The 13,304-nt window shown below is 35.4% G+C and overlaps 1 protein-coding gene across 18 annotated transcripts in view; it reads right to left on the minus strand.

Annotated features, from left to right (window-relative positions):
* Nucleotides 1-13,304, minus strand: part of Huwe1 (HECT, UBA and WWE domain containing E3 ubiquitin protein ligase 1) — a 143,829-nt gene that overhangs the window by 97,737 nt on the left and 32,788 nt on the right. For all 18 annotated transcript variants that reach the window (XM_021719788.3, XM_078034767.1, XM_078034766.1 and 15 more), the window contains 4 exons: nucleotides 10,621-10,689; nucleotides 4,437-4,535; nucleotides 3,532-3,738; nucleotides 1,526-1,678 (listed from right to left, as the gene is read on the minus strand). In XM_021719788.3, coding sequence (XP_021575463.2) covers nucleotides 1,526-1,678; nucleotides 3,532-3,738; nucleotides 4,437-4,535; nucleotides 10,621-10,665 — 504 coding nt within the window. In that variant the 5' untranslated portion in view covers nucleotides 10,666-10,689. The remainder of the gene's footprint in view (nucleotides 1-1,525; nucleotides 1,679-3,531; nucleotides 3,739-4,436; nucleotides 4,536-10,620; nucleotides 10,690-13,304) is intronic.

The following is a 13,304-nucleotide window of genomic DNA, read 5'->3' on the forward strand; positions in this document are numbered from 1 at the left end:
TTTAAAAGTATCTTTTTTATTATTATTTTTTAGTTGTGATGGATAATGCCTTTATATATAGTGCCTCATAGTCTTCATTTCTTTTCTCTTCTATTGGTTAGAACCTCTAATACAAATTTAGATAAAGAAAGAAATAATAACGAATAATAAATAAATTTAAAATTTCTTTTCCTTTCTCAGAGTTGTGCTGAATTTTATCAAATGATTCTGAGGCATCAGTTGAGGTATGGATTATTCTGTTACTTGGAGACCAAATGTTGAACTGCCTTGCACTTTTAATAATGTGAGAAAATGTTTACTATGTTAAGAAAACTGATTATAGGGGTAAGCGTGTAACTCAGTGACAGAGTGCTCAACTAGCATGTGTGGAGCCCTGGGTTCAATTTCCCAGCACCACTAAAAACTTAAGTAAAATTTAAAAATATAAAAGGAAACATGGTGCATCCATATATACATTATTTGTGAATTAAGTAAAAATGTTCAAATTTTAAAAGAGGCCATCTGGAGTGTATTATAGGTGATTGGTGTGGTGTTTATACTTTCTCTCCTATGTCCTAGAATTTTTGCTATACAATTTATATTCATAATCATACAAAAATGATTTAAGTCATCATAGCATCTAAAAATAGCCCCAAAATTGTTTTGTTAATTTTGTCAATTGTGAAGTGACCATTAAGTTACCTTTTAAAAATGAACCTTTACATTTTTCTTTGAAGACACTATCAATGGCTGTTTCTCAAACCCAAAGTATGAATTATCAATAAGCCTCTAGGAATATTGGAAAATAGCTTGAAAGAATCGAACATTCCTGTAAAAGCTTTTGACTTCAATTACAAGGATTACAATTATAAACTAAGTGCTAACCACAGCACTAATTACCACAAATTTATTCTAAAACAACTCTGAGGATAGATATACTACTAAGCTTTCCATAAGAAAACTGTTATCAGAGGTAATAAGCAGGGCTAAGACTCAAATTCAGATCTTGATTTATACTTTGTTATGTAGAATCGGATTCTAAAAGTTTTTTCCAGAATTGAAGCAGCCAGATTTGCAGAATCTCTGCTTTGCCTGCAAAAATTCATAAAATCCTTCAAAATTACTTCTTTTTAGTGGGGTGGGGTGGGGTGGTGTCAGGAACTGCACTCAGGGGCACCTGACCATTTAGCCACATTCCTAGCACTATCTTTGTATCTGATTTAGAGACAGAGTCTCACTGAGTTGCTTAGCCCCTCATTTTTGCTGAGGCTGGCTTTAAACTTGCAATCCTCCTGCCTCAGTCTCCAGAGCCATTGGTATTACAAGTGTATTCCACAAAATTACTACTTAATAACTAAGAACACTCACTCTTTGGGGGGTGGGGTGGGGTGGGAGGGATTTAGCTATTGCCCCAGATAGATTTGATCAATTAAGCTAAGAAAGTTAACACAGAGAATTCTGATCCACTTTGATATTACATGAAACACCTGTTGAAAGGACTATATGTTCTAATTTTTGTGTTCTTCCACTCTTCACCCAAACTCACCTCTGCCAAATGTTGCAACCGTGTTAGCAGTGGGGTCCTCTTGTCAGATCCAAGACGTGTGATATAGTTTGATCTTTTGCTAAATACATATAGAAGGTTAAGGACTGCCAGCACCACTTGCATATCAGAAGAAGCCAACAAAGTTGTCAAATGCTATAGGGAGAAAACAGGGCAAAGTTCAAGGAATCAGGCACACACAACCCTGAAAACTTAAACTGCCAAACTTAAAATGCTAATGTAATGTTAATTGTCAACATTCATAAAGCAATCAAAAAGTTTTCTCACAATACAAATTATAAATATTTGAGAACCTACATCATCCAACCTTGTCCACAAGGAGTTTACAATTTAGCAGCTGGCCAGAAAGTACAAGAAAAGTAAAATCTGTAAATAGCAATTCAAAATTGCACAGATGTCCCCATAGGAAGGAAGAGATTATAAAAGAGACAAATGTGATATAATACACATGTGGAATTCAAGAACATTAAGTTTCCAACTGGACTGAAAGTATTATAATTCTATACTCCTACTAGATTTATGACAAGTATTAAAACATAGTGTCCTTCAAATAGAAGCAAAAGATATCAACACCTGGTGGCAATTATGTAAAATAAGACTATTAAGTTACAGTGTATGCTTAAAAGTAACCTGAGTAACTATTTTGCTTTTTAAACACATTAAATTTCATCATTATATTGAAGAATTTGGTCAGATATAAAGCCAGCATGTAATTTAGCTAGAAATGAATCAAGGTATTTTGATTTGCTGATTTCCCTGAAGACCATGGTCTTCCTTGTGTATCATACCTATTTCACCTTCACCAAATTGCTTATCCACTCCTTAGACCTGTGTGCTTGCTATTGTTTACTTATCCTAAATCTTTTCCTAAGCTATTTTCTTTCTGCTTATTTACTGATTCTGATTCTTTGGAAAAATTAACACACCTAAAAAATAATGGGGTACCTAACTAATAGAGATGAAAAGTCCAACGTTGAGCTACAGTGAAACAATTTCTTCTTATAGTGATTTTTGACCAAATCAAAATTCCACTGATTTCTTTGCCTACTTCAAGGAGATAAAGTATGCTATGAATATGCATTTCATACATAGCTCTGGGTCCTGCATCCACTGATCAAATCTACCACGGATTAGAAATATTTTTTAAAAATGCATCTCTAGGGCTGGGACTGTAGCTCAGTGGTAAAGTGCTTGCCTTGCATGTGTGAGGCATTGGGTTTGATCCTCAGCACCACATTAAAAAAATATTGTGTGTCCATCTACAACTAAAAAAAAAATTTTAAAAAATGCATCTCTACCAAACATGCACACCTTTTTCCTTGTCAGTATTCCCTAACAATACAGTGTAATAACTGTTTATATAAGGAACCTGAGAGACAGCAGATTTTGGTATATGCAGGAGCTCCTGGAACTAATCCCCTCCTAGGTACTAAGGGAGGACTGTATATATTTGGAGGAGAATATGGGAGAATGGAGAAATAATCAAAAAGCAGTATGAAGTTATAACCTAAAAGAATAGTAAATACATTAACAAATTAACAAAATTCAATTATTTCTAATAGTTTAAAAGTAATCTGGAGCTTTTCTAATAAATTGAAACAAAGATCAATTTCTGCAAATTCCCTTGAATACTTCAATATGTGTACTACATTTTTCTTGATTCTTGAAAAGGTAGGGTGAAGGCAACATTATAAAATCTTTCAATCAATTCTAAGAGGGGTGTTAGCTATACCAATGAAACATCATACCATTCTCTCTCTCTCTCTCTCTCTCTTTTTTTTTGGGGGGGGCAGTGCTGGGGATTGAATCTAGGTAGTACACTACCATTGAGTTACATCCTCAGCTCTTATCATTATCTTTAATAATGAAAAAAACCCAGAGCTCCATAATTAAAAGGAAAGAAGTGAGCATCAGGGAAAAATAGCAATTCCCATGGATATACACAATTCTAGTTAAGAACATATTACACAGACTTGAACCTTTCCTACCTCTATGGAACTGTACAGATGCCGGGAAAAGCTGTACTCAATAAGCAAGGCTGTGAAGTTCAACACAGCCAAGAGCAGCATTTTTAGCTGCTCTCTTTCTGGCCTATCACATACAAGCATCCATGACATATTTTCCACTGTTTGTCCAGCATCTGCAAGAATTCCATCAAAGCGGTCCAACAGGTCCACCCAGTGATATAACTCGCACTGTAGAGAGAGGAGAAAAGAGTATTTAAGAATAAGAGAAAAGCACTGCATGGCTGCTTTGTTACAAGAAACTGCTAAGCATGATGCCTAGACAAGTTCACTTCCCATCTATGAGAACATCATACTCCGAGAGAAAATGGCCCAAGTTCCTTGTTACACACCCATCAAAATAATATACTACCAGCAGTAAACACCACCAAATCCCTAAAGACAGATATTCAAAGGAAGAATCCTGACTATCTACATTCTAAACCCATTTTATCCAAAGTTCATTTTTGGAGTCGTCTAAAGAATATTCCTGGGGATGGGGTTGTGGCTCAGTGATAGAGCACTTGCCTAGCATGCATGAAGCACTGGGTTTGATTCTCAGTACCGCATATAAATAAATGAATAAAATAAAAGGTCCATCAACATATAAAAAATTATTGAAAAAAGAGAATATTCCTTTAATCTTCAAGTAAAAATCAAAGGACTCTCAAAACTCTTTATATGATGTGCAAGCATTCCTCATTTTCTGCTACAGAATTTTCTTGGCAACAATTCAGGATAAAAGCCACTGGTCTAAAGCTATGCTTGCTAGACACTACTTATTAAGTGCTGAATCGGACTACGCCATTGTCATTTCTCTTTACATAGTACACACAAAAATGATTTATCAGTACAGTGAGTCCTGTATTTTGGGAGCATAAATCACATACCTTTCCAATGTTCCATGTTTTGATTTGCTGTAGTTCCAAGAGAAGTTGCTCATCGTTACAAACTTTGAGTTTGTCTATTAAGGCTCTGCAGTCTGCAGGCTGAGAAAAACAAGAAAGAATTCACAAAAGGTACTTTGGAATGAGGAAGACATAAGGGAAAAGTAACCCTTGAAGCCACAGTTAACTTTTGCTTATATAAAACTGGAGATCTGCCAGATGATCACTTGGTTAAAATGGAAACCTTGTGAAGAAACACTACTTTCCTTTATAAAGAAATACTGTTTTCCCCAATAACCCATCTATCTATGCACTTAAAAAAAAGGATACACCTATAGATGTAGACAAACTAGCTTGAAGGGTACAGACAACAGACAAAAGGAGATAAGCTAAACATCTACAATAAACAAAATTAATGAATCTGGACCATGGTCTGAAACAGTGTGCCTGGTGAGATATGTTGAAACTGAAACAATGAAAAGCCTGACTTAATGGAGAAGAATGTCATGGACTATATTTTTATGCAACATTAAAACCCCCAACAGTTGGAGACCAGAGTTTAAGAATTTTGTAAAGGTAAAGAGCTTCAGAATTTTGTAAAAACTAAGACTATTCTTACTTGGGATTCCCATTTACATACATTCCTGTTCTCTTGTATTGATGAATGGGATTGCCAGGTAAGAAGGAGGGGATTGAGAGTTTATAGTAAAGTTCCCAAAAATGGAAAGGAGAAATGAGATACGGGCTGGCAGAGAGAAGCATTCCACTAATGAATGGCAGCTGAGAGAAGTGATTACATTTGTTCTTTTAACTCTTAAACGCAATATGATGTCCTGGGAACATGCCCACATTTGAAACCAAACAAATCTGGGTTCAGTTTTTCATTATATGTTTACTGTGCTGTTTGATCATGATCAAGTCCAACCTCTCAGCCAGTGTTCTTATCAGGAAAACAGATTTACTAGCTACCTTAGAGACAAAGTTCAAGTATCTGCCATATAAATAAAGTACTTATCTCATATAATAAAGAGCTTAAATGGTGAAAGGCAGCTTACTATTGCAAAAATAATGGGCTTGGGAATTAGGTAGTTGGTAAACTCCCTCTTTGAATCTCAGCATCCTTTTTTACAAAGTGAAATAAAAGCACTTACACATGTAGCAATGTACTGGTGAAATTTAAACTAAAGTAAATGTAATTTTGGCATCTAAAACAGAATGTGGAATATAAAAATATAAAAGAATATAAAATGATAGTTTTCTCTAAGACAAGCCCCCAACTTTTCCTAAAGTAAACATTAAGATTCATCACAATTTTTTTGACGATTAAATGTATATAAAATGTATGACAAAATTCTTCCAAAAGCCAGGCCTGCACCTTTTCCTACAAGCTGGGGAAGAGGCAAAGAAGCAGAGACATATACCATGAGAAATGTGAACCATCTGCTCATGAGTTTCTTTGTGCCTTCTGGATGTACTTCGGCCCAGTAACAAATATACTGCTTCCTTTCTAATAGAATGCAGCTATGCAAATCCATTTTTATGATTATGTAAGTTAGATTATACCTTTTTCATGATGCATTATTGGTGTGTCCCATAATCAAGCATTGTTTTTAATAAGGCCCTGTAATAAGCTAGAAACTGTTTTTAAGTGTAAAACAGATATTGGCAGAAAATAGTATGGCCAAAACTTAAGGGGTCTTAGCTGTGATTCTGGCAATGAGCCTTGCCAAAGGCACTATACGGCATCTTTGGCTAACACTTAAGTCAGGCATATGGGTCTACTTGGTCTTAATATACAACTGGCAGGGTACCTTGCATCATAGCCTGGACTTCTGGGCAGAGATTTTTTTTAGTTCCAGATTTCACTAACATTTCAGCATTGTCCACTAAATTATCAAGAAAGTAGACCAGAACAGCAGGCCCAAAATGTTGGCTCCAAATCCAAAGAGCCACCCCAAATGCTATTTCTTTCTTTGTGGTGTGTGCAGCAACTTGGCACTCATTTTTGAAGAGACATTGCAACATTCCCCATACCCCAAGAATCTTACAATGTGGCAGGCCCTCAAGTTTTCACAGGGTTCATCTCTGATTCTAGCACAGGTCTGAGCATCTAAAGTACCTGTTTTTTCTGCTCACAACATCCAGTTAGCACAATAGCATATTTACCATCTTATCCATGCTATACAAATGCAAACAAGCTGGTAACATGGTGCATGCATGTAATCCCCATGGCTTGGGAGGCCGAGGCAGGAGGATTTGAGTTCAAAGCCAGCCTCAGCAACTCAACGAGATCCTAAATCAACACAGTGAAACCATGTCTCTAAATAAAATATTTTTTTAAAAGGGCTGGGGGTGTGGCTCACTGGACAAGCACCACTGGGTTCAATCCCTGGTACCGCCTCCCCCAAATCAAAGGAAGTGTGATTTTCTTATTTATGGTAATGAGAATAACACTTGCTAGTTCAATAGCTGCATACCAGAGTTTATATTGACTTATGCCAATAAATATCAAACCTAGAGTAAAATTATCTTTATTGTTGCCAATATACAAAGTGATCAATTAAAAACCTTTCTAAAAAATAACACCAAGTATTGGCCACAGTAAGAGAAATTGAGCCTTCTTATCTGCAACTTGAAAAAAATGGGCAACTAAAGCCTTAAAAGTACAGTGACTTGAAAATTCTACTTTTACTGGTTTTGTTTTGTTGTTGTTATTTGAAATGTCTCATGCCCATTTTGTCATTGGGATATTCATTTCTCCTACTGACTTAGTTACTAAACATGGGGTTATAAGTATTTTCTCCAGCTTGTCATGTGCCCTCCTCCAGCCACATGAGCTCTACTGAGATATAAGTGGCATATAAAAACAGCATATAATTAACATATACATTTGGTGAGTTTAGATGTATGTATCCACTCATGTCACCATGACAACAATCCAGGTAATAGCCAAGTTTCTCTGAGTTCGATAAGAACACTTATCTTCTAAGTACAAAATATCTTGCTGTTAATCATAGGCACTATATTCTGCAGCAAAGATCTGGAATTTACTCATCTTGCATAAGTGTAAATTTGAATCCATTGAACAACTCCTCCCTAATTCCCCACTTTCCCTGTTGCCTAAATCCATACTTCTTACTATTTGAGACTCTCTCTTTGTGATGGACTTATTTCACTTTTCATAATACCAGGGGTTAATTTAAAAAAATTCCCATACTCAATAACAACAACAACAACAAAAAACCCCTCAAATAACCCAATTTTTTAAATGGGAAAAGGCTGCCAGGAGCAGTGGTGCATGCCTATTCCAGAAACTTAGGGACTGAGGCAGGAGGATGAAAATTTCAAGGTCCTTAGCAACTAGCAAGAGCCTGGCTCAAAAGAAAAAATGAAAAAAGGATTGGATTGTAGTTTGGTGGTTAAGAACCCCAGAGGATTCAATGCCCAGTACCAAAAAACAAATAAACAAATATAAGAAGTCAAAGCAATAACTTAAAAAAAAAGAAACCACAAAGGACTTGAATGGATACTTATCCAGGGAGGACATATAAATGTCCAACAGATATAAGATATTGCCTCGTACTTGTTACAATGGTTATGGGTCATTTGTCTTTTATCCAAAGATATGGTATTTTTCATTTCCATTGTTTTTTCCCATTTCCTTTAATTTTTGAAAAGGCAATCCCCACCCTAAGACCAGGTAAACATTCACCAATATTTTCTTCTTCTCCTTTAACTTTTTTCTTTAAAAAATATCTGACTTTTGATTTATGTAGAATTTACTGCGGTGCAATAGTCCCCATGATACACAGCCAAACAATGACTAATACCATCGCTCCCCATAATATATAACCCCTGTACTACCATATAAGTCTTCATACACACTAAGTCTCTTATTAGTGAATTCTAAAGCTGATGCCACTGTCTTTATTTTTTAATTTTCATTGCCTGAGAATTTTCTTCTTGCTCTTCAGGTTCCAAAGATATTTTAGAACACAGCTGTCAAAACTTCTAGATGCCAAAACACATGAAAACCCAATCAAAAGTTAATGAAAAATATCAGCAACAGATGTGAAAATGAATCCCCTCCCACATATATAAAGCATTGAGTAATAAGCACAGGTATTCTAATTTGAAATATGAAAGGAACAAGATGGTAAATTTAAAAATAGGTATTGAAGCAATCCAAGTTAGAAAATAATTGAATCCTTTTTCCCCCACCTAGTAAATTTACAAAAATTTAAAAAGACAATGCATAATACTGTCAAGGATGAGAAGACAGTATTTATCATCCTCCTTAACACAACTGCCAAGTGAAAAGGGCAGAATGACTGTGAGTGTAAAAGCAGATTTTTTTTTAAGACTGTAAGAAATATAGCAAAATGTTTTCAGTGATACTTGACAGAGGTTAGACTTCTTAAAAAACACCCAAGTGGCATGTATTTTAGAAAATGATCTCATTTATTGTATGCCAGATACTAGGCTAAGAAACTGTCTCAAATCAAAGAGGGAGGAATTATCAATCCTATTTTGTAGCTATGGATATGAGGCAACAAAAGCCTGGTAAGATTAAAACCCAGATCTGATTCCAAAGCTTGTGATAATTAATTGTAATGGGAAATAGGGTCTATGTGAGAATTTTCAAAAACCCTTCTTTAACCTCACAATGTGGTTGTAGATAACTGATGGAACACTGAACTAAAGCTGGAATTTCGACTCTTGACCTAGAATCAACTGACATGAATACCCAATACATAGGATGAACTGAATTGTATGATGAAGAATCAGTAATAAGCTGGGAATAGTGGTGCATGCCTGTAATCCCAGCACCAGGGAGGCGGAGGTAGGAGGATTACACATTTAAAACAACTTAGGGAGGCCCTAGACAACTTCATGAGACCCTGTTTCAAAATAAAAAATAAGAAGATCTGGTGATGTGGCTCAGTGACTATGCACCACTGAGATCAATCCTTGGTACCAAAAACAAACAAACAAAAAGAATCAGTAATAATACAGGTGAAGTGGCACACACCTGTAATTCCAGGAACTTGGGAGGCTGAGACAGGAGAAGCCTGTCAATCTCAGCAACTTAGTGAGATCCTAAGCAATCTTGCAAAACCATGTGTCAAAATAAAAAGCAAAAAGGGCTGGGACTTTAGCTCAGTGGTAAAGCATCCCTGGGTTCAATCACCAGTCATACCCCTCAAAAACAAATCAATATTGGGGCTGGGGTTGTGGCTCAGTGGCAGAGTACTTGCCTAGCATGTGAGGCACTGGGTTCAATTCTCAGTACCACATATAAATAAATGAATACAATAAAGGTCCTTCAACAACTACAAAATAAAATAAAGGACCATTGACAACTAAAAAGGTATTTTTTTAAAAATCAGTAATAAAAAGAAAGTGAAAACGATGGCCTTGGGCTGGGGTCATGGCTCAGTGGTAGAATGCTTGTCTACTATGTGTGAGGCACTGGGCTCAATTCTCAGCACCACATATAAATGAATAAATGTCCATGAACAACTAGAAAAATATTTTAAAAATAAAAATAAAACACTGGCCTCAAGTCCTAATTAGAATAAGATATATTCCTTGCTTATATAATTTTATCAAAATGGATTCTACAATCATGTATAACTAAGAACAACCAATAAAACATGGGAAAAATACAACTGACCTCAGAAGAAAATTAGCATGTATTGTCACTATCATTTTGTAAAAAACAAAACCAAGAATGGTCCAACAGCTATAGTCAGAAATTGAATCTCTATCTGTTTTTTCCATTGTACTACACTGCCTTTCAGTGCATAGGAATAACAGCTTGAAAACCTATGTAAGATACACACAGTTACAAAGTACTATGCCACTGGTCACATTCCATGGTCACTTGGCCATTTTTTTTTAAAACCAACAAAAGTTCCAAATGAAATCTGTTTCAAAAACAAATTACTGGGTTTTTTTCTTTTTCTTTATTGTTGTTGTGATGGGACTCAAACCCAGGGTGTGATATATGCTAGGAAACTGCTCTACAATGGGCTCTTTATTCCCCCCAGCATCCAAAAATTGCTATTTTATTATAGTTTGTATGAGCAAAGACATTTTTAGAAGATCAACATGGGTGAACTGATCACAAAGTTTTTTTTTCTAAAATGAAGAAAACTGGCAAAGCAAACATGTGGATACTTACAGCCTCAGTAGGTGTCTTTTTCAGTTTAGTCCTGTCTACTTTCATGTTTTCGATTTTCTGCTTTATGACCTGAAAAAAACAATTCCAAAAGAATTTAGAATTTAAAAGTTGCAGTCTTCAGCTCTACAGGCTTACCCATATACAATATAGAATGAAGGGCATATGAAATGCTTAAAAGTAAAAACACTAGAGTTACAATGCTATGTCAACTCATATAGACACATCTATGAACATGAGAAGAGTAAAGAATCTCCTCAGATGAAACTAACCCATATCCCTGCTACATAAGCCTGAAGCCAAATTAAGCCAAAACAAAATTGTCTTTCTTTTACAAGGCTCTCAAACCATTAGTTGAAAATAAAAGTGTACAATGTTTACAACAACTCAGGATGGAAGAATTCACAACAGTCCTGCAATTCACTGTAAAACTTAGCAATTCTTCCTCTATAAATTTATTCAAAGAAAGTAGTAAGGATGCACACAAATATTTAACCAAAAGAATCCATATTGTATGATCATATATAATAGTAGAATATTGTTATATAACTGTTAATACATAAATAAAATTCAGAGATCCTTGCTACAAAAAGGTAGAATGTACAATATAAATATAGAATGCATAATATAAACTTCATCTGAAGAAAACAATTTAGAAAGGATGTGCATCAAAATGTTAATTCATTGCAAAACAAGGACTGTGAATGTATATTTTAGCAATGCTTTATTTTATTTATATGCAGTGCCGAGAATCGAACCCAGTGTCCCTCACACATGCTAGGCAAGCTTTCTACCACTGAACTACAACCCCAGCCCTTGCCATATGCTTCTTTTGTTGTTTTTACAAAGGCAATATGATTATTTTTTAAATTAGTAAATGAGGTTAAGACTCCTACCAGAAATGTCCTGAGCACAGAAAACAATCACTTTAGTAAAAAAGCAGAGAAATAGCCTGATGGGACCCACAGTATAATCTCTTCTGAGTGATTTCTGATGGTAGAGAAGTTTTCTACCATTAGAAAGTAGGACAAATGCACAGAGGTAGAGAGAGATTGCAGGTTCTTTATTTAAAAAAAAAAATCTGCAAGTAACAATGTACTCACTATAGCAATCACCAAAGGTCAATGTCCTACAAAGAAGGTTGTCATAATATAAAGGTGACAGTTTAAGTACAAATTTCTGCCAGCCTTTGGTCTAAATTTAGTCCAATACATTCAGTACTGTGGAAATAGCTTGCATTTGCTCACATAACCTGTGTTCATTCAATCAACAGGCATTCAGGAAGGGTTCACGAAAAATCCAGAATATATTCTAATTCTAAAACATTTTAATTTTGTTTAATTCAATTTATCTATTTCAGTACTAGGGATTGAAGCTATGGGCACTCTTAACATCAAGCTGCACCCCCAGTGCTTTCTTTAACAAAATTTTGACACAGGGTCTTGCTAAATTGCTCAGTCTGGCCTCTAATTTGCGATCCTTCCGCCTCAACCTCAATCTCCAAAGTCATCAGAATTACAGATGTGCATCACAAGCCTAGCTAAAACATTTTGTTTTTAATTGATACAAGATAATTGTAGATATTTATGGAGTGCAGTGTGATATTTTGACACATGCACGCAATGTGTAGTGATCAAATCAGCGTACTTAACATCCATTACTTCAAACATTTATCAATATAAAATGTTTCTATTAAGGAAAAAAAAAAGATGCTGTCCCTCTATAGTTGGTATTTAGGGTATGTAATTATACTGGCTGCAGTTGGACACACCTGTAATCTCTGCAACTCCAGAAGCTATGGTAGGAGGATCACAAGTTCAAAATCAGCCTCAGAAATTCAACAAGGCCCCAATCAACTTAGGCCCTAATCTGTCTCAAAATAAAAGATAAAAAGGGCTGGGGATGTGGCTCATAGTTAAGCACCCCTGGGTTCAATCCCTGGTACAAAAAACAAAAAACAAAAAAGCTTACCTCAGCATCTAATACAGAATGAACAAAATGCCTGCTTCCAACAAGCTTGCTTTTTTTTTTTCTCCTTTGCTTAGAAAACTTCCTACACCCACTGTGGCTGTCACATTATTGGGACTACTATCATTTGCAGGGAGGCAATTACACTGCCTCTGCTGCATGAAATAGCAATCAGCCTCAACCCTACACCATCCAAATAACTGATGCTTTCCCTTTAAGATTAGGAACATGGCAATGATCTTTTCAAACCACCTCTATTCAACAGAGGTTTGAAGTTCTAGCCATTATAATACAGCATGAAAAGGAAATAACAGGCATGCAGACCAGAAAGAAACAAAAATCGGCTCCTATTTGGATTATTTACATAGAAAATCCCCCCAAACATCTACAAAAACAACCTTCTCAGCTAAGAAATGATCTCAGTAGTCATAGGATACAAGATAAAATGTAGAAAAATGGATATGTGAGCTCCTAACTTAAAGATACACAATCACTCAAAAACTGTGAAACATCTAGTTGTAAATCTACAAAACATGCACTGAAAACTACAAAGGCTAATTTAAAAAAAAAAAGATGATCTCAATATATGAAGCTATCTAAGACAGAACATAGCAGAAATGTCATCTCCTAAAATTTATGTGTGTTTCTGTGTGTTTAATATGTTTATCATACAAAACCTAGAAAATTTTTTGGTCAATAAACCTAGATTATACTACAGT

The sequence above is a fragment of the Ictidomys tridecemlineatus genome, chromosome X (assembly GCF_052094955.1).
Source record: "Ictidomys tridecemlineatus isolate mIctTri1 chromosome X, mIctTri1.hap1, whole genome shotgun sequence".
NCBI lineage: Eukaryota > Metazoa > Chordata > Mammalia > Rodentia > Sciuridae > Ictidomys > Ictidomys tridecemlineatus.